At 51.2% G+C, this 21,922-nt stretch overlaps 1 protein-coding gene across 3 annotated transcripts in view; it reads right to left on the reverse strand.

The window, feature by feature from the left end:
• The window catches only part of PRKAR1B (protein kinase cAMP-dependent type I regulatory subunit beta), a 482,327-nt gene that overhangs the window by 153,782 nt on the left and 306,623 nt on the right, over positions 1-21,922 (reverse strand). For 2 of the 3 annotated variants that reach the window (XM_028845428.2, XM_028845426.2), the window contains one exon: positions 13,824-14,022. In XM_028845428.2, the coding sequence (XP_028701261.1) occupies positions 13,824-14,000 (177 nt within the window). In that variant the 5' untranslated portion in view covers positions 14,001-14,022. Of the gene's footprint in view, positions 1-13,823; positions 14,023-14,882; positions 14,945-21,922 lie in introns of those variants that run through there. The other variant, XM_028845427.2, reaches the window with a different exon arrangement.

Below are 21,922 nucleotides of genomic sequence, written 5' to 3' on the forward strand. Positions count from 1 at the left end.
ATCTAGGTAAGTACGTGTGTGTGTGTGTGTATCGAGGTCAGTACGTGTACGTGTGTGTATCCAAGTAAGTATATGTGTGTGTGTATCTAGGTAACTACGTGTGTGTGTATCTAGGTAAGTACATGTGTGTATCTAGGTAACTATGTGTGTGTGAGTGTGTATCTAAGTACATGTGAGTGTGCGTGTATCTAGGTAAGTACGTGTGTGTGGGTGTGTGCACATCTAAGTATGTGTGTGGGTGTGTGCACATCTAAGTATGTGTTAGTGTGTGTGTATCTAGGTAAGTACATGTGTGAGCGTGCGCACATGTGTGAATGTGTACATATCTATGTATTTGTGTGTACATGTGTGAGTGTGTACATATCCAGGTAAGTACATATGTGTGAGCATGTGCACATCCAGATAGGTACGTGTGTGAGTGTGTGCACATCTAGGTAAGTACATGTAAGTGTGTGCACATATGTGTGAACATGTACATATCTAGATAAGTACATGTGTGAGCGTGTACACATCTAGTTAAGTACGTGTGTGAGCGTGTACACGTGCATGCAAACACACCCCTTACATCCACCACTCTCAGGGTAAGCTGAGTATGTCCAGGTGTGTGCACAGCTATGCATCTGGGTAAGTGCATGTGTTTTAATGCATGTGAACACACGACTCCACGTACCCTCCCCCTCGGTGGCAACAGTACATCCTTGCCTGTGTGTGCCTGTGTCTGCATCTGGGCGAGCGTGTGTACATGTCACTCACGCACACATGCGCACGCACTTACTCCCTCACCCACCATGGCAGCTGTCCCCCCACCCCACCTCTCCCCACACAGCAGCAGCAGCTGGGAATTCAGCCTCTCCCTCCTGGAGGGCAGCATCCCAGCTCCAGCCTGCCACACACAGGGGCACCAGCCTTGTAGTGCGAAGGCGGAGAAGCCTGAGTTCCTAGGATGGAGGACAAGAAAGAAGCAGAAGGCGGGGGATCCACCATCAGAGCCAACGCCAGGAGAACCCGGCACCCTGCCCCAACGCGCTGGCGGCCAGGGCCCACAGGCAAGGTGGGAAGGGTGTGGCCTCAGAGGCATGCCTGGGTTTGCGTCCAGCTCCATGACTCTCCCTGGCTGACCCTGGGAACCGGCGTTCTCTCTCCAGCACCCATTTTCTCATCTGTAAGATGGGAGTGTCAACATCTCATCTGACCAGGCCTGCATGAGAATTTGATGAGATAAAGTATGCAAAGCACCACGTGCCGTATCTGGGTGTTCCTGCGTTGGGAGGCACTGACTCCCAAAGCAGGAAGGCGCTGATGGTCGGGGCCCCTCCCAACGCAGGAACACCCTGGGTAGGAAGGGCAGAGGGCACGGCTGGAGGAAGGAGTGGGCAGATACCACCTCAGTCCATCACACACTGTCATGGTCACCAAGTAGTGAGCTGGGAGGGCCAGAGGACACTAAAGATCCTCCCTCCCTGCAGAGCTGGGACTTGGGGTTGGAGCTCAAGCCTAGATCTCCTCCTCTGAGCTCACCCAAGACAGGATTGTGGTGAGAGGCTCTCTGAGGAAGCAGCCGTGGCCCTAAAGCAAGTGTTGAAGAGCGGCCAGCTGCAGGAGGGGTGGGGAGGACGCTCCAGGTGACAGGACAGTGCTGGCCAGAGCCCTTGGGCGGCCACGGGCTGCAGTGGAAAGGCAGGCAGGAGCCAGACCCCGTGAGGCAGGAAGGAGCTTAGATTTGTTAGGAGAGCATTGGGAAGGTTTGGGAAGGTTTTAAGAAGGGGATGCAGTTCCATTTGTGTTTCTGGAAGATGGCTCCAGCTGTGACTGATGTGGAAAATGGAGCACGAGGCCCGATGGGAAGCAGAGAGGCTTCTGCAGTCATTCAGTCAAGAGGACAGTAGCTTGGGCTAGGAAAGGGGTGGCAGGGAGAGAAACAGGCATATTTGATTTGTGTGCCAGAGGTAGGATCTCTCTTGGATGGAGAATGTGAGAGAAACCCCACAGAGGAGAAAGGACAAAATGGGGGTCCCGGAATTCCATGAACTGATACAAGTGTGAGGGTCAACCCCCCAAGTTTCATATGCACAGAACACAGAGAACCATAACAAAGGCGCTGAGGACTGGGCTGCAAGCAAAACATTGTCCAAGTCCCAGACGAGCCCCCAAGCGACCCACACAAGGGTGTGCCGAAGCAGCACTACAAACGCTTGGAAACGGAACTCGTATTGGCATCGTCACCCACCAAGGGTGAGAGAGAACTTGTAGTCTGAACCTCATCAACTGATTTCCTGCTAAAACAAACAAAAATATCAACATTCTCCATAAGATTTTAATAGGACCCAAAGTTTGACAACATAATATAGAAAATGTCTAGTATATAATCTAGTTACTTGACAAATTATTCAATATATCAAGAACTAGGGGAGAGCGCCTCTGCCTGGCTGCCACCCCATCTGGAAAGTGAGAAGCGCCTCTGCGCGGCCGCCCCATCTGGGAAGTGAGGAGCGCCTCTGCCCGGCCGCTGTGCAACCTTCCAAGTATGAAGTGACAGCCCTGTGTGTGATCTTTTCTGTCTTCCCCAAGTTTGCATTTTTGACATTAAAGTTTACTTTTTAATTAAAAGTTTTAAATTACAGAATAGAAAAAAGGAACTAGGAAAGTCTGGTCAGCTCTCACAGGAAAAGACAATCCATGGCTGACAATCTCCAGATGCCAGAGATGATGGGATTATCAGGTTAACACTCTAAAGCAGCAATTTTAACTATTTTCCATGAAGTGAAGGTGAATACTCTTGGAATTGGTGGGGGAATTATCAGCAAAGAAATCAAATTTATTTAAAAAGAAAAAAGGAAGAAGAAAGGAGGAGAAGGAGAACAAGAGGAGGAGTAGGAAGAGGAGGAACTACCAAATAAAAAATTTAGAACTGAAAAATAAATACAAATTTTAGAACTGAAAAATAAAGTAACAGAAAATTTAAAATTCACTAGATGGGATCATTTGCAGAATGGATATGACAGAGGATAGAGTTGGTTAGTTTGAAGAGCGACCAACAGAAATCATCCCACCAAAAGGATGGGTCGGCCAGGCATCGTGGCTCATGCCTGTAATCCCAGCACTTTGGGAGGCTGAGGCGGGTGGATCACCTCAGGTCAGGAGTTCGAGACCAGCCTGGCCAACATGGCTAAGCCCCATCTCTAACCAAAATACAAAAATTAGCCAGGCATGGTGGTGCACATCTGCAATCCCAGCTACTCTGGAGGCTGAGGCAGGAGAATTGCCTAAACCCAGGAGGCAGAGGTTGCAGTAAGCCGAGATCGCGCCACTGCACTCTGGCCTGGGTGAGAGAGTGCGACTCTATCGGAAAGGGAAGGGAAGGGAAGGGAAGGGAAGGGAGGGGAGGGGAGGGGAGGGGAAGGGAGGGGAGGGAAGGAAAGGGATTGATTTAACAGAGCCTCAGGGACTTGTGGGAAAATATTTAAAAATCTAACATTTATGTCACTGGAGTCCCTGAAGGAGAGGAAAAAGAGATTGGTACAGAAAAATATATTTGAAGACATGATGGTTGAAAACTTCTCGGCCGGGCGCGGTGGCTCAAGCCTGTAATCCCAGCACTTTGGGAGGCCGAGACGGGAGGATCACGAGGTCAGGAGATCGAGACCATCCTGGCTAACACAATGAAACCCCGTCTCCACTAAAAATACAAAAAAATTAGCCGGGCGTGGTGGCAGCGCCTGTAGTCCCAGCTACTCGGGAGGCTGAGGCAGGAGAATGGCGTGAACCCGGGAGGCGGAGCTTGCAGTGAGCCGAGATCGCGCCACTGCACTCCAGCCTGGGCGACAGAGCGAGACTACGCCTCAAAAAAAAAAAAAAAAGAAAGAAAACTTCTCAAATGTTGAAAGGTATAAATATTCAGATTCAAGATCAAAGGAAAACAAGAGAAACTCAAAGAAAATCAAACTTAGACACATTGTACTTCAACTCTGAGAAACTAAATACACAGGAAAAATCATGAAAGAAGCCAGAGAAAAGAAACACAAAATAAAGCAAATGAGGATTCAAAAGGCTGATTTGCCATCAGAAACCATAAAGAACAATGGGAAGACATCTTTAAACTGCTGAAATAAAATCACTCTCTACTCGGAATCCTGTATCTGCAAACATGTCCTTGTCCTTCAGGAATGAAGACAAACCAGAGAGATTCTCAGATGAAGGAAACTAAGAATCCGTCACCAGCAATCCTGCTCTAAGAGGAATGCTAAAGCAAATTCTTCAGGCTGGTGGGGGAAATGATCCCAGAGGGAAAAAAAACAATTCAGGAACCACAGAGGGGCGATAGAAATGGTAAATACCCAGGTACATCTTCTAGACTATTTGCCCCTCTTAAATTACTTAAAGTATGTGAAAGTGTTAAAAGTAAAAATTGGCAGGGCGCAGTGGCTCACATCTGTAATCCCAGCACTTTGGGAGGCTGAGGTGGGCGGATCCTGAGGTCAGGATATCGAGACCATCCTGGCTAACACAGTGAAACCCCATCTCTACTAAAAAACAAAAAATTAGCCAGGCGTGGTGGCAGGCACCTGTAGTCCCAGCTACTTGGTAGACTGAGGCAGAAGGATGGCGTGAACCTGGGAGGTGGAGTCTGCAGAGAGTGGAGCTCATGCCACTGCACTCCAGCCTGGGCGACAGAGCAAGACTTTTTTAATTTTTTTTATTTTTTGAGACAGAGTCTCGCTCTGTCGCCCAGGCTGGAGTGCAGCGGCCGGATCTCAGCTCACTGCAAGCTCCGCCTCCCGGGTTCCTGCCATTCTCCTGCCTCAGCCTCCCGAGTAGCTGGGACTACAGGCGCCCACCACCTCGCCCGGCTAGTTTTTTGTATTTTTTAGTAGAGACGGGGTTTCACCGTGTTAGCCAGGATGGTCTCGATCTCCTGACCTCGTGATCCGCCCGTCTCGGCCTCCCAAAGTGCTGGGATTACAGGCTTGAGCCACCGCGCTCGGCCAAGAGTGAGACTTTGTCTCAAAAAAAAAAAAAAAAAAGATGCATCATAATATATACTATGCTATATGTACTGTATATACTACATATATAGTAACAAATAGTATTTTCTTTTTTAAAGTGAATAAACACACCAACTAAAAGACACTGTCAAATCACATAAAAAATGAAAACCAAGTATATGCTATCTATAAGACACACTTCACTGATATAGCTTTTAAAATAAGAGGATAGAAAAGATTAATCACACAAATCCTAATAATGTGGCTGTATTAATATCAGATAAAGCAGACTTCAGAACAATGAAAATTACCAGGAACAAAGAGAAACATTGAATAATGATAAGAGGGTTTATTCACCATGAAAACATAGCAACCCCAAATGTATATGCAACTAATAACAGAGCTCCAAAACACATAAAGCAAAAACTGACAGAATTAAAGAAGAAACAGACAAATTATATTTGGAAGTTTCAATGGTGTTCTTTGGTAGTAGGTATAACAAGGGGCCAAAAAAAATCAGCAAGAATGGGCCAGGCGCAGTGGCTCATGCCTGTAATCCCAGCACTTTGGGAGGCCACAGCAGGCAGACCACAAGGTCAGGAGATCAAGACCATCCTAGCTAACACAGTGAAACCCCGTCTCTACTAAAAATACCAAAAAAATTAGCAAGGCGTGGTGGCGGTCGCCTGTAGTCCCAGCTACTCGGGAGGCTGAGGCAGAAGAATGGCATGAACCCAGGAGGCAGAGCTTGGGAGTGAGCTGAGATTGCGCCACTGCACTCCAGCCTGGGCGACAGAGCGAGACTCTGCCTCAAAAAACAAAAAAATCAGCAAGAATGCAAAAGACTCTAACCTGAACAACACCTCAAACAACTAGACTTCACCAACATTTACAGAACACACCACCCAACATTTCCAGAACACACCATTTCCAGAACACACCACCCAACATTTCGAGAACACATCACCCAACAGTTCCAGAACACACCACCCAATATTTCCAGAACACACCACCCAACATTTCCAGAATACACCGCCCAACATTTCCAGAACACACCGCCCAACAGTTCCAGAACACATCACCCAATATTTCCAGAACACAACACCCAACAATTCCAGAACACACCACCCAACATCTCCAGAACACACCACCAACATTTCCAGAACACACCACCCAACATCTCCAGAACACACCACCAACATTTCCAGAACACACCACCCAACATTTCCAGAACACACCACCCAACATCTCCAGAACACACCACCCAACATCTCCAGAACACACCACCAACATTTCCAGAACACACCACCCAACATTTACAGAACACACCACCCAACAGTTCCAGAACACACCACCCAACAATTCCAGAACACACCACCACCATTTCCAGAACACACCACCCAACATTTACAGAACACACCACCCAACATTCACAGAACACATCACCCAATATTTCCAGAACACACCACCCAACAGTTCCAGAACACACCACCCAACATTTCCAGAACACACCACCCAATATTTCCAGAACACACCACCCAACATTTCCAGAACACACCACCCAGCATTTCCAGAACACACCACCCAACAGTTCCAGAACACACCACCCGACATTTCCAGAACACACCACCCAACAGCAGCACACATTGTTTCCAAGGGCACATGTGACATTCACCAAGATAAAGCATATGATCAACCATAAACCACACCCTAACCAAATAAAGATTCAAAATCACACAAGGTATGTTCCCTGACCACAATGAAATTAAACCAGAAATAAACAAAAGAGAGATATCAAAAAAAAAATCCCCAAATATTTGGAAATTAGACAACAAATTTCTAAATAAGAGGAACCAAAGAGGAAATCTCAAGGGAAAACAGAAAGTATTTTGGGCTAAATAGAAAATACAGCATATCAAGATCTGTGAAATATAGCTAGAACAGTGCTTTAGAGAAAAATCTGTAGCATTATATATTTCTATCAGACAAAAGCCTTAATCATCTAAAATTTCACCTTAAGAAATTTTAAGAATAGATAAAACCCAAAGACTGCAGAAGAAATGAAATAATAAAAATAAGAGAAACCAACAAAATCTAAACAAAAATAGAGAAAATCGATGAAATTAAAATCTAACTCTTTGAAAAGATCAGTAAAATTGATAAACTTTTAGTCAGACTGATCAAGCAAAAAAGAAAAGCCAGAAATTACCATCTCAGGAATGAAATAATACAAACAGTACAGACATTAAAAGGATGAGGTAATATTACTCTATATTCATAAATTTAACAACTTAAGTGAAATGGAATAATTCCTTGAAATATGCAAACTGTGCTCGGGTGCGGTGGCTCACACCTGTAATCCCAGCACTTTGGGAGGCCGAGGTGGGTGGATCACTTGAGGTCAAGAGTTCGAAACCAGCCTGGGCAACATGGGGAAATCCCGTCCCTACCAAAAATACAAAAATTAGCCAGGCATGATGCCTGCAATCCCAGCTACTCAGGAGGCTGAGGCAGGAGAATCACTTGAACCCAGGAGGCGCAGGTTGCAGTGAGCTAAGATCGCACCACCGCACTCCAGCCTGGTTAACAAAGCAAGACTCTGCCTCAGAATAAATTAAAAAATAAACAAGCCTCACACTAGAAGAAAATATTTTGTAAATTAAATATCTGACAGTTTATACAAAATTTTGAAACTCAGTAGTAAGAAAACAGACAACCTAATAAGAAACATGGACAAAATACATGAACAGACACTTCACCAAAGAAGATATTTGAGTGGAAAATAAGCGTATGAAAACATCCTCAAGAACTCTAGTCATCAGGAAATGTAAAATAAAACCACTTTAGGGCCAGGCGCGGTGGCTCATGCCTGTAATCCCAGCACTTTGGGAGGCCCAGGCGGGTGGAGCAGCTGAGGTCAGGAGTTCAAGACCAACCTGGCCAACATGGTGAAACCCCATCTCTACTAAAAATACAAAAATTAGCCGGGCGTGGTGGCACATGCCTATAAACGCAGCTACTCGGGAGCCTGAGGCAGGAAAATCACTTGAAAATCACCTGAACCCAGGAGGCAGAGGCTGCAGTAAACCGAGATCATGCCCTTGCCCTCCAGCCTGGGTGACAGAGCAAGACTCCATCAAAAAAAAAAAAAAATCCACTTTAGGTGCCACCATATACCTATTAGAATGGCTAAACGTTTTCTAAAACTGACAGTATCAAAGGCTGCCGATACTGAGGAACAAGAATCATGGCTGCTTGGAACACAAGATAGGACAGACATCCTGGAAAACAGTTTGGCAGTTTCTTATAAACATACACTTACCCTATGACCCAGGAATCTCACTACTAAATATTTACTCAAGGGAAATAAAAACCTTCTTTCACATTAAAAACCTGTAAGACGAATATTTATAGCAGCTTTATTTGTAGTCGGCAAAAACTGGAAAGAATCCAAGTGTTCCTAGACAGGGCACAGGACAGACAAGCTGCAATCCATCTATGCAACAGGACACTGCCAGCAATAAAAATGCAGGACCTGCTCATGCAGAAAAACACAGATGAGGCGGGCGCTGTGGCTCGCGTCTCTAATCCCAACACATTGGGAGGCCGAGGCAGGTGGATCACCTGAGGTCAGGAGTTCGAGACCAGCCTGACCAACATGGTGAAACCCCGTCTCTACTGAAAATACAAAATTAGCCAGGCGTGGTGGCACATGCCTGTAATCCCAGCTACTCAGGAGGCTGAGGCAGGAGAATTGCTTGAACCCAGGAGGCGGAGGTTGCACTAAGCTGAGATCGTGCCACTGCTCTCCAGCCTGGGCAATAAGAGTAAAACTCCGTCAAAAACAAAAAAGAAAGAAAGGAAAGGAAGAAAAGGAAGGGAAGGAAGGGAAGGAAGGGAAGGAAAGGAAGGAAAGGAAAGAAAGGAAGGAAGGAAGGAAGGAAAAGGAAGGAAGGAAGGAAGGAAGGAAAAGGAAGGAAGGAAGGAAAAGGAAGGAAGGAAGGAAAAGGAAGGAAGGAAGGAAGGAAAGAAGGAAGGAAGGAAGGAAAGGCAAAAAGAAAGAAAGAGAAAGAAAAACAGATGAGCCAGGCACGGTGGCTCACATCTATAACCCCAGCACTTCGGGAAGCTGAGCAGGGAGGATCGCTTGAGCTCAGGAGTTCAAGACCAGCCTGGGCAACATGGAGAAACTCTCTCTCTACAAAAAACACAAAAATTAGCCAGGCATGGTGGCGGGCACCTGTAGTCCCAGCTACTCGGGAGGCTGAGGTGGGAGGATGGCTTGAGCCTGAGAGGTGGAGGTTGCAGTGAGCTGAAATCATGCCACTGTACTCCAGCCTGGACAACAGAGCCAGACCCTGTCTCAAAAAAGAAGATTGACGGCGTTATTTTAGATAATCTTTGGAAAGATCACATCTTGCTCAGGAAACTCCCACACTGTGTTTTGCCATCAAATAAGAATTTTTTGTTTGTTTGTTTTTGAGATGGGGTCTCGCTCTGTCACCCATGCTAGAGTGCAGTGGCACAATCTGGGCTCACTGAAACTTCCACCTCCTGGGTTCAAGTGATTCTCCTGCCTCAGCCTCCCAAGTAGCTGGGACTACAGGCGCACGCCGCCACACCCGGCAATAGTTTCTTTTTTTTTTTTAAGTAGAGACGGGGTTTCACTGTGTTAACCAGAATGGCCTCGATCTCCTGACCTCGTGATCTGTCTGCCTCAGCCTCCCAAAGTGCTGGGATTACAGGCATGAGCCATCGCACCTGGCCCAAATAAGGAGTATTTTGTCTGCTTAAGTCTCCACCACAGAAAAACTCACTCATGAAGGCCAGAGCAACAGAGGCCCAGCCTGGATGGCACTCCGAGAGCTGGGTCACCCCTGCCGGCCTGTGTGACTTTATCCCAGGTGCTTTATGAAAGCCTCACGAACATGCACCCTGCTTGGGATACAAGTGGAGAAAAACCCTCCATCAGAGGCTTCTGCCCACCACTCAGCCCTGGCTGGCCTTGAGGGAGTGGCCCAGACCTTGCCCCCTCTCCACCAGGGCTGCTGCCCTACCCAGAGGCACACTTCCTGGTTCTATTGCAAACATTCCACAGCACCTCACTGGTCCAGAAAACACAGCAGAAAATGAGTCTCCACGGAATTTTAGGGCCCTGTTGGGTGGTTTATATTTGGGGATCTCAGCTCCCATCGCAAGCTGAGGGGCATTCTTCCCAGTTAAACACACCCACACGTAGAACATGCACGCGACTTCAAAGACTTCACGAAAGCGCCCCAAAGGTCCTATCGGCTACTGCAGAACACAGAAACAAAAATCACCCGTAATCGTGCCCTGAGACGCCACTCTTATCAACATTTTGGTGGACGCCCCTCAGACTTTTTTCTTTGCATATAACACATTATCGTTGGCATCACTTTCGACAAAAATGGAACTGTACCACAGATCCTATCTTGCAACCTGCTATTTTCACTCAGCAATGGCTTGCTGTTGGAGGAAGGCCTGAGAAAAACTGCCCTGCCCACGCCCAAGAAGGCCGCTGGGATCAGTGAATCGTGTCCCCAAAAATAGACGCTCTGGAGTCCTAACCTCAGGACCTCAGAAGTTGACTTTATTTGGAGGCTGGGTCTTGACAGAGGTGATGAAGTTACAAGAGGTCATTGGGGTGGCCTTGGTCCAGGATGACTGGTGTCCCTGTGAAAAGGGGAGATCTGGACACAGACACTGACGGGGGCAGAACGCCACGTGAAGATAAAGGCAGGGACCCGTGATGCGTCTGCCAGCCTGGACCACTCAAGATCGCCAGCACCACCCGGAGCGGGGGAGACCCAGAACCTTCTCCTGCACGGACCCCGAAGGAGCCATCCCGCCACACCTTCATTTCAGACTTCCAGCCTGGACCACCCAAGATCGCCAGCACCACCCAGAGCTGGGGAGACCCAGAACCTTCTCCCACACAGACCCCGAAGGAGCCATCCCGCCACACCTTGATCTCAGACTTCCAGCCTGGACCACCCAAGATCACCAGCACCACCCAGAGTGGGGGAGACACAGAACCTTCTCCCGCACGGACCCAGAAGGAGCCATCCCACCACACCTTGATCTCAGACTTCAGCCTCCAGAACTGTGGGAGGAGATGTTTCTGTTGTTTAAGATGCCCGGTGTGTGGTACAGTCATCCCCTGGTATCCATGGGAGATGGTTCTAGAATCTCTAAGGATACTAGAACCCATGGATGCTGAAGTCCCTGATATAAAATGGTGTTGTATTTGCATGTAACCTACACACATCCTCCCATATACTTTTTTTTAAATTTATTTATTTCTGAGACAGAGTCTCGCTCTGTCGCCCAGACTGCAGTGCAGTGTCCCAGTCAGCTCACTGCATCCTCCGCCTCCCCGGTCAAATGATTCTTCTGCCTCAGCCTCCCAAGTAGCTGGAATTACAGGCATGCACCACCACACCCGGCTAATGTTTGTATTTTTAGTAGAGATGGGGTTTCACCATGTTGGCCAGGCTGGTCTCCAACTCCTGGGCTCAAGTGATCCGCCCTCCTGGGCCTCCCAAAGTGCGGGAATTATAGGCATGAGCCACTGCGCCCGCCGGCCCCAATTTTTTCTTTCTTTCTTTCTTTTTTTTTTTTTGAGACAGTCTCTCTCTGTCACCCAGGCTGGAGTGCAGTGGCATGATCTCAGCTCACTGCAACCTCCACCTCCCAGGTTCAAGCAATCGTCCTGCCTCAGCCTCCTGAGTAGCTGGGGTTACAGGCCTGCGCCACCACGCCCAGCTAATTTTTGTATTTTTAGTAGAGACAGGGTTTCACCACGTTGGTCAGACTGGTCTCAAACTCCTGACCTCAAGTGATCCACCTGCCTCAGCCTCCCAAAGTGCTGGGATTACAGGCATGAGCCACCGCACCAGCCGGCCCCAATATTTAATACTAAAAAAAAAAAGGAAAGAACTAAATTGTCCATTCACTCATGGGGGAAAGGTTGAAAAACCTTAGTATATCTTTTCCACAGAACATTGTGCAGTCACTTAAAGTGAAGTGTTTAAACAAAATATAAAAAATGAAAAAGATGAAATATAAATTGCATCTATAATGTGACTGCAACTAAGACTTATGTACGTATGTATCCACGTATGTATGTATGCATGCGTGCATATGCATGTGTGTGTGTATGTATTTCTGAGACAGGGTTTCACTCTGTTGCCCAGGCTGGAGTGCGGTGATATGATCATGGTTCACCACAGCCTCAAACTCCTGGGCTCAAGTGATCCTCCCACCTCAGCCTCTGGGTAGCTGGGACCACAGGCAGACGCCACCACACCCAGCAAACTTTTTAAATATTTTTGAGAGACAAGGTCGAATTCCTGACCACAAGGGATATTAATTACCACCTCAACCTCCCAAATGTTGGGATTACAGGTATAAGCCACCATATCTGGCCTACAACTACATTTTTATAAAAACAACATTTGAGGGGGAATTCGGTAGAGAGGACTACGGAGCATTTTTATTTCTTCTTTCCACTTCCAACCTTTTCAAATTTTCCTAAATAGGCATGCATTACTTTAAAATGTTTTTTCACGGATTGCTTCCAGGGTAAGAGCTACATTCACTCCTTTGCGTTAGGACTATGTGATCACAGGAGGCCCCTGTCAAAAGCATAAACACCGCTGGATGGGGACGTGGTGGTTCACAGGCGCTCAAAGGCAGACCTTGGCCTGAACTGGGCTTCCCAAGTTCCCAAATGGTCCCCAGGAGAGATGGGCACAGGGGACAGTTAAGTTGTGATAAAAGGACCAAGAGAAGAAACCTTAGGTGATACACAGAGAGCCTGGGGTGGGGCCCAGAACAAGGGTGGGAGGAGCCCACGGAGAGGGGAGCGAATGCAGCGGGAGGTGTCACAGGGACTCCTGTCCCAGCCGCCACTTCCCAGCCACATACTTCCAGGAAAAGAACCCAGATGCAGGAGGCCAGGAAGGGGATGAGAGGCATCATTCCTGGAGAGAAGAGCAGGCCTGGGCTTCTCCCCGACCACACGGGCAGAAGGGCACTTTCCTCTCCCAGGGCTGCAAGATTAACCTGGAATCTGACCTCTTAGCCATGGCAGCTATTTTCTCTCTCTTTTTTTTTGAGAGAGTCTTGCTCTGTCGCCCAGGGTGGAGTGCAGTGGTGCAATCTCGGCTCACTGCAGCCTCCACCTCCCGGTTCAAGTGATTCTCCTGCCTGAACCACCCCAGTAGCTGGGATTACAGGCGTGCGCCACCACACCCGGCTAATTTTTGTATTGTTTTAAGTAGAGACGGGGCTTCCTCATATCGGCCTGGCTGACCTGGTCTGAACTACTGGCCACAAGTGATCTGCCTGTCTTGGCCTCCCAAAGTGCTGGGATGACAGGCGTGAGCCACCCTGTGGGAGCTATTTTCTTTTATCCCAAGTGCTGACAGCATCTTTAACTAGGCCTGGCCCTCATCTCGGTTCCTCAAGCTGAAAACTGTCGATGAGCCTCACAAGCTACAGAAATACCTGGACCTAAAACCCTGAACCTCCTTCCACGAGAGCTCTGAAGACCTGGAACCCCCTGGAAGCAGAAGGGCGAATTCTGTGGCTCCGAGGACTCCAGCTCGGGGCATGAATCTCAGGAGACCAAACAAGGGAAGGTGGGCCCCAGGTCGGCCTCTCCCCGCGCTTCTCTGGAAGGACCTGCAGGATGGCGGACAGTCTCTGGGGCACCCAACCTTCGAGGACCACAGGATGGAGGGAAGGTTTTCCCGGCTACCGCCTCTGCCCTAGGACACCTGCGAAGGGAAGCAGCGGGCAGTGGGGGCCACTCACCTTCTCCAGCTTCTCGAAGTGCTCCCGGAGGAACTTCATGGGGCGCTCGGGCTTGGAGATGCAGAGGTGCACGATGCAGTCTTTGAGGACCTGCTGGATCCCGTGCAGTTGCACGTACAGCTCACAGCCCTTCAGGCTCTCATCCTCCTCCGAGGGGCAGACGGGCGGGGAGGCCATGGCGAGGGCGGCTGCTTCCTTCCTGTCCAGAAAACACAGATCCCCAGGCCTGAGAGCTGCCCGGGGCTGCACGCCGGATAAACGCAGGCGGCATGAAGCAGGCTTCTCCCAGGAGCGTGGAAGAAAGTCACTGATTCTGCATTTGTCAAAGATCCTTTATTCTGTGGGGCCAGGTGAGGTGTTAAATGTGACGACCCCCAGAGCCTTCCCTCCCAACAGACCCCGGCAGGGGTGGAGGGGGCTCAGACAGGGGTGCGCGGCTGAGAAGCCCCTTCTGCAGTTATGAGGATTCCGGGGTGGGAGGAGTGGGGGGCCCGGCACCCTGAGGGTCCAGCCCGGGGGTTCCTGGGCCTCGCCCTCCTCCATCCCCCCTTTTTGGGGGGGCACTCGTGTGAAATGTGAATGCTGGGGGGCCCCTGCGTGCGGCCTCAGGGGAGGGAGAGATGAGGGTGAGGCTGTGGATGGGCTGGGCCGGCCTCTGCACAGGAAAAGACAGAAACGCAGGTAAACAAGGGAAGCCGGCGGTGGTGGGGGGGTGGGGTGCAGGAGAACAAATGCGGCGGCCACGCAGCAAAGTCACCATGGCCAGGCCAGGCCCGCACCGCACCGCGGAGCGCAGGACCCCAGCCCCCTGCCAAGCCGCTCCCAGAGTGCCCAGACCACCCGGAAGGCGCTCACCCAGAGACCCCGCGTCCCCCGCCCCAGCCCCGGCCTCTGCGCCGGCGAGGACCCTCCCGGGACCCCCGACCCGGCGCCCCAGGCCCGGCCCCGCCCCGCGTGACCCACTCCCGGTTGGGGGCCAAACCCTCCCAAATGTCCCCATTCCCGGGGGCCTCCCAGGCCCGGGGGTCCCAGCGCAGACCCCGGCCCAGCCCCGCGTACCTGGATGCGCGGTGCCCGAGGCCAGGAGGCGGCTGCGCGGGGACGCGGGGCGCGGGGACGGCGGGCGAGCGAGCGAGCGAGCGGGTCCCCGCACTGCAGCGGCGCCGCCCTCCACGCCCGCCCCCGCGCCGCGCGCAGCTGCTGCACCCCCAACGCCGCCCGCGCGGGCCTGCAGCCAGTCTCCCCCCTATTCATTCCTCCCCGCGGGCCCCCCAACCCCGGCCCACCCAGGCCCTCCCCGTCCCCGCCCCATCCCCCACCGGCGCAGGTTCAGGCGCAGCGCGGCCAGGACCCCCGCTCTCGCCGCCCCCTGCCCCCCACACTCAGACCCTGAGTCTCCCACCCTGGCTGATGCAGGCCGTGAGGCCGCCTGTGATGGCCCGGGCTCCCCCTCCCCCCCATTCACAACCACCAAGGCAGCCTGAGCTGCTCACACCAGGGTCACATCCCTGCATCCAGCAAGCATGCCCGTTCCCTGGGGTCTCGCTCTGCCTTAGGGGCCAGAAGGGGGTGGCCAAGTGGGCCCAGCCCGGCTTCCCCAGGTGACTCCCACCGGTTAGGCGCACCAGCTTCACCCCGACACCCAGTGGGAAATCGGGACCTTCCTAAATTCTTTCCCACCTTTCCTGGGGGTCCAGAGGTCATGGAGGCCTAGGAGGAGCCTCTTGGTGACCGTCCTAACCCACAAGCCCAGCCCTGCAGGAAAGGGAAACCTCATCCTGCTACCGCACACCGTTGCCCCATCCTGCCAGGGTGGGGGCAGAAACTCCATCTCCCCTCCCGAGAGGCTTCAAATGCCAGGAGAGGAGCAGGCAGTTCAGGCTGTGAAGAAGATGACACCTGCCTCCCTGTGCACCCACCTGTCCAGCCTCCTGGGTCCTCCAGTCACCTGTCCACCCCAACCCCACCCCCACCCCGTCCTCCACTCACCTGGCCGACTTCCCTGTTGCCTGCTCACCTGTCTCCCACTCTCCTGCCCCATCTTCACCCATCTCCCATTCACCTGTACACACTCAACGTATCCCACTCACCCATCTCACGCTCACCTATTCCACACTCACCTGGACACACACTGTTTCCACTTAGCCCTCCCATGCTCACCTGGTCCACACTCACCTGACCAGCCTCCCTGTTCTATGCTCACCAGTTCACACTCACCCGTCCCATGCTCACCTGTTCCCCCACTCACCTGCCTGCACAGGCGCTACACAGGTCACCAGCCCTGCCCAGCACGCTCCCCAGCAGGGCTGACATTGCCTCAGCCTCTTCTTGCCAGGGTGAACGTAAACCAAGCAGGCCACCCTCGGGAGTCAAACACAAAGCTCCTTGGTCCTCAGCCCTCACCCTCAGCGCCCGCTGGCCCCAGACCCGTCTCAGGCAGACCTGCATTTGTCCTGAGACTTTCTCAGGGATCCAGGCCCGGTCTCTGAATCTGAACTCCATCCCACAACCCACTCAGACCTCTGGCTCTCCCAGCACTGGCCTGCCTGGAGCTGCTGCTACCAGCAGTACCATCACGCACTCCCCACGGCCCCTCCGCTCCCTCCTCCTCCTCCTCTAATTACTCCTGCTCCTCCAGGGTGGACTGGTGAGAAGGACAGCAAAAAAGGCCCAGGTGTCACCTGACCGAGGCAGTGTCTCGCTTTGGGGGTAGATGCTCCAGGGCTGGCTGCTTCTGGCTCTCCTGGGGTTCTCTGGAGACTCCCTGTAAAGACTTCCCCCACACCGTGCCTCTAGAGGAGAGTGGAGGCCCCTCTCTGGCTGAGCTCACAGGACAGCCCTCTGATCCCGAGGCACACACACAAGGCCTCCTTCTGCTGCGATTGCTCCTCAGGCAGGCTCCTTGGCCTGCGTCCTTTTGAGACAAGGATCTCCCAGGTTTGGGGGCTGGCAGCATGCACCTGGCCCACCAGACATGCGGCCCCTGGCCCCACTGAGATGTGACATCTACTGAACTCCTCTCCTCATTGCCACGATGGCAGCTCCCACTGCCTCTCACTTTCACACTTTTCCCGGCCACTCAGGTCCCTGTTCCAGTGGCCCCCACCCCCCACAAAGATTCCCTCTTCAGACTGGCTCTGGTAGCAATGCAAGGTGTGGCCCCTGCTGCCCCAGCCTGCAGAAAAGCTTCTGCCTGACTTCCAGGCCTCTCTTGCTGCAGCCTTACTGGCTTGAGCCAAGGAAAGGAAACAAGGGGGTGCGGAAAGGAAGCAGACACTTCCTTAGTGTCCTGCTCACTGTCTGATCAGTCCCAGAGGATGAAATCAAGTGGGAAGAAACAGGATCCTGGAGAAACGGAGCGACGGCAGTCCTCAAACCAAACCTGAGGCCCTTCCCCTATCTGGACTTCCCAATTATGTTCATCAATAAATACCTTTGGCCGGGCGCGGTGGCTCACACCTGTAATCCCAGCACTTGGGGAGGCTGAGACGGGTGGATCACCTGAAATCAGGGGTTCAAGACCAGCCTGGGCAACACAGCGAAACCCTGTCTGTACTAAAAATACAAAATTAGCGGGCGTGGTAGCATGTGCTTGTAATCCCTGGCTACTCAGAAAGCTAAGGCAGGAGAATCACTTGAACTCGGGAGGCGGAGGTTCCAGTGAGCCGAGATCGCGCCACTGCACTCTAGCCTGGGCAGCGAGAGCGAACGGAACGCCATCTCAAAATAAATAAATAATAAATAATTATCTTCTACTGACTGAGCCAGTTGGCTTTTTGTTTTTGGTTAGTTGCAACTGAGAACATCCAAGTGAATATACGCCTGATCTGACACAATCCCCCCCAAAACACACACTGACAACCCCATTAAATGCTCCTGGGTGCAGATGCAGGGAGGGGTCTGGTGAGCTCTGAGGAGCTGTGCTTGGTCATCGAACCATGTGGCCCTCAACAGGTCGGTCGCCACCCTGCTACCCGGTGACAAGCCCTGGCTGTCATACGGTGCCCAAGCAGCCATGCCCTCGACTGAAAATGTGTAGCTGGTGACTGGGTCACCCATTCAGAAGTCCCAGTAAATCCCGCATCTGAGAATGCCCCCTCCCCATAGGGAAGGGCCCGCCCTCCATGCTGGGCCCTGTTATTTTTCTCGGCAAAAGTATTCACATTTCTAAGCCCTGTGGGGTCTTACTTCACCCCTAGAATGTGCCTGTAGGATTCATCGTGACCAAATGACCACACGTTGCAGAACTCCAACCAAAGAGCCACAGTCTCTCTCTCTTTTTTTTTTGTTGTTGTTGTTGTTGTTGAGAACAGAGTCTCACTGTCTCCCAGGCTGGAGCGCAGTGGCACGATCTCGGGTCACTGCAAGCTCCGCCTCCCAGGTTCACGCCATTCTCCTGCCTCACCCTCCGGAGTAGCTGGGACTACAGGCGCCCGCCACCACGCCCAGCTAATTTTTTTGTATTTTTAGTAGAGACAGGGTTTCACTGTGTTAGCCAGGATGGTCTTGATCTCCTGACCTCGTGATCTGCCCACCTCGGCCTCCCAAAGTGCTGGGATTACAGGCGTGAGCCACCGCGCCTGGCCAAGCCACATTCTTTATGCTTTTTTTTTTTTTAATTTTGTTGTTGAGAAAGGGTGTCACCCTGTCACCCAGGCTGGAGTGCAGTGGTATGATCATAGCTTACTGCAGCCTCAAATTCCTGGGCTCAAGCCATCCTCCCACTTCAGCCTCCCAAGTAGTTGGGACCACAGGTGTGCACCACCACACCTGGTATTTTAAATTTTTTTTTTTGTAAAGACAGGGTCTCACTATGTTTCCCAGGCTAGTCTCGAACTCCTGGTCTCCAACAATCCTCCCACCAGCTTCCCAGAGCACTGGGACTACAGGTATAAGCCACCGCACCTGGCCCAAAGCCACATTCTTTTCCCAATCACTACATACCTCTCACCTCTAAACTTACTCTGTCAGCTCCAATTCACCCTCCAAGATTCAACCAAAATGTTACTTATGCAGGGCAATTCCCTGAGGCACCAGCACTGCCTCCGGAGGGCCCGGGGCTCCCAGTACTTCTCCTTAGTAGCTCTTATCACACGTGCAATTGAATAATGGTGGGCAAGGCTGCTGGCTTAATTGCTGTCTCCCCTGCTAGGTCAAAAGCACCAAATATGCATGGATGGTGTTTGTCTTATTCTTTATTCGCTCTGCATGGCAAAGAGACCAACACAGATATTTTTTGGGGTGCAGACAGGAAACAAAGATTCTTTGTGAAGCTGCTCTGGCCACTGGGCAGTCTGCAGAGTGTCGTGGTTTGAGATGGGATCTGTAGGTCGGCTTCCTGGGTGCGGCTCCTGAGCCTTCCCCGGCCAGCTGTGTTCACTGCACAACGTCCGTAAGCTCTCTGAGCTGAGGATCGAGGAGAAACTGCATGTGATCGTGGCTGACGGGAGAGGCCACTCATCCTCAAATCTAGGTGGATGTACGAGGAGCGAGGGCCGAGAGGCTGAGCATGGAGCACACAGCATATAGTAGGAGCCCAGGAACTGTGAACAGTAATAATTATTCTCCAGCTGGGCATGGTGACTCCCACCTGTAATCCCAGCACTGTGTTAGGCCAAGGCAGGCAGATCACCTGAGGCCAGGAGTTCGAGACCAGCCTGGGCAACATGGTGAAACCCCGTCTCTCCAAAAAAACACAAAAATTAGCCAGGTGTGGTGGCGTGTGCCTGTAATCGCAGCTACTCGGGAGGCTGAGGCAGGAAGATCATTTGAACCTGGGAGGCGGAGGTTGTAGTGAGCTGAGAGCACGCCACTGCACTCCAGCCTGGGCAACAGGAGTGAAATCCAGTCTCAAAAAGAAAAAGAAAGGAAAGGAAAGGGAAGGAAGAGGGAAGGAGAAGAGAAGGAGAAGGGAAGGAGAAGGGAGGAAAAAGAGAGAAAGAAGCGAAGAGAAGAGAAGAGAAGAGAAGAGAAGAGAAGAGAAGAGAACAATGTGACCAGGCATGGCGGCTCATGCCTACAATCCCAGCACTTCGGGGGGCCAAAAGAGGACGATCACTTGAGTCCAGGAGTTCAAGACCCATCTGGGCAACACAGCAAGACCCCATCTCTACAAAAAAATACAAAAATTAGCCAGGCATGGGGGTGCATAACTGTAGTCCCAGGTATTCAGGAGGCTAAGGTGGCAGGATCACCTGAGCCCGGGAGTTCAAGGCTACAGTGAGCTATGATTGCACCACTGCACTCCAGCCTAAGAAACAGAGTGAGACCTTGCCTCAAAACACAGACACCCACACACAATGTTCTCTAATATTCAAGTTTTGCATTGTTCACTGTGTAGGTAAGGGATGCATAATTTCACAGAAAATTTTGCCACAAACCTCAACAGTCTTCTCTACACATGGCTCCTGAGTGTGGTGGGCATTCTCAGATGGCCGCAGGGTCCCCACCTCCCAATGCTCATGCCTTGTGGGGTACCATCCCCTTGAGTGTGTGCAGGTCCTGAGGCTCACCCCTGCCTGGTGGGGTACAGCAAAGGTGAGGAGTGGGCATCACATATGATTCATGGTAACATCTGCCTTGCTGGGGAACTCTCTCTCCCTTGCTGGCTTTGAGGGAGCCAGCTGCCGTGTCATGAGTGGCTGTAAGAGGATCCCGTGGCCAGGAGCTGAGGGCAGCCTCTTGTCCACAGCCAAGGAAGTAAATGCTGGAAACAACCAAGTGCACTTGGGAATAGACCCTTCCTCAGTCGAGCCTCAGATGAGAATGCAGCCCCAGCATAGATTGCAGCCTTCGGAAGACCCAGTAAAGCCATGCCTGAACTCCTGACCCACAGACAGCGGGCCCCAGGACTTCACTGGGGGAAGCTTTATATACAAACATATATATACACATACATACATATATACATATATCCATATATATGGATATATGGATATATCCTCCTGCTTCAGCCTCCTTTATTTCTTTTTCCAGTCTTGCTATGTCACCCAGGAGTGTAGCAGCACAATCTCAGCTCACTGCAACCTCTGGCTTCTGAGTTAGAGCAATTCTCCTGCCTCAGCCTCCCAAGTAGCTGGGACTACAGGTGCACAGCACCACTTCTGGCTAAATTTTGTATTTTTAGTAGAGACGGGGTTTCACCATGTTGGCCAGGCTGGTCTTGAACTCCTGACCTCAGGTGATCCGCCCACCTCAGCCTCCTAAAGTGCTGGGATTACAGGCATGAGCCACCGCGCCCAGCCTGACCCATTTTCAACTCTAGAAAATGTGTCTTCATTATCCCTTCAAAACCTCCTACTCCCCACTTTTCTTCTGCCTTCCTGGGACATCTGTTCAACAGATATTAGCATTGTTGCTTCTGTTCTCCATATCCCTGACCTCTTCTCTTACATACTTCTTGTTCCTGTTTCATTTTGGTAAGACACAGATCTTCATCTCTTTTATAGGCCTTTTTTTCTTTTTTTTTTTTTTTGAGACAGAGTCTTTCTCTGTCGCCCAGGCTGGAGTGCAGTGGCACAATCTCAGCTTACTGCAAGCTCCGCCTCCCAGGTTCACACCATTCTCCTGCCTCAGCCTCCAGAGTAGCTGGGACTACAGGCGCCCGCCACCACGCCCAGCTAATTTTTTGTATTTAGAGACGGGGTTTCACCGTGTTAGCCAGGATGGTCTTGATCTCCTGACCTTGTGATTCACCCACCTTGGCCTCCCAAAGTGCTGGGATTACAGGCGTGAGCCAATGCGCCCGGCTGGCTTTTTTTTTTTTTTTTAATGAGATAAGATCTCACTCTGTTGTCCAGGCTGGAGTGCAGTGGCATGATCATAGCTCTTGGCAGCCTCAATCTTCCTGGCCCAAGTGATCCTCCCACCCCAGCCTCCTGAGTAGCTGGGAATACAGGTGCACCCCATCACACCCAGCTTATTATTATTTTTTTCTTTTGAGAAGGAGTCTCGCTCTGTCGCCTGGGTGGAGTGCAGTGGCACGATCCCAGCTCACTGAAGCTTCTGCCTCCCGGGTTCAAGCAATTCTCCTGTCTCAGCCTCCCAAGTAGGTGGGACTACAGGTGTCTGCCAGCATGCCCAGTTAATTTTTGCATTTT

This window comes from Macaca mulatta, chromosome 3, assembly GCF_049350105.2.
Source record: "Macaca mulatta isolate MMU2019108-1 chromosome 3, T2T-MMU8v2.0, whole genome shotgun sequence".
In the NCBI taxonomy this organism is placed as follows: Eukaryota; Metazoa; Chordata; class Mammalia; order Primates; family Cercopithecidae; genus Macaca; species Macaca mulatta.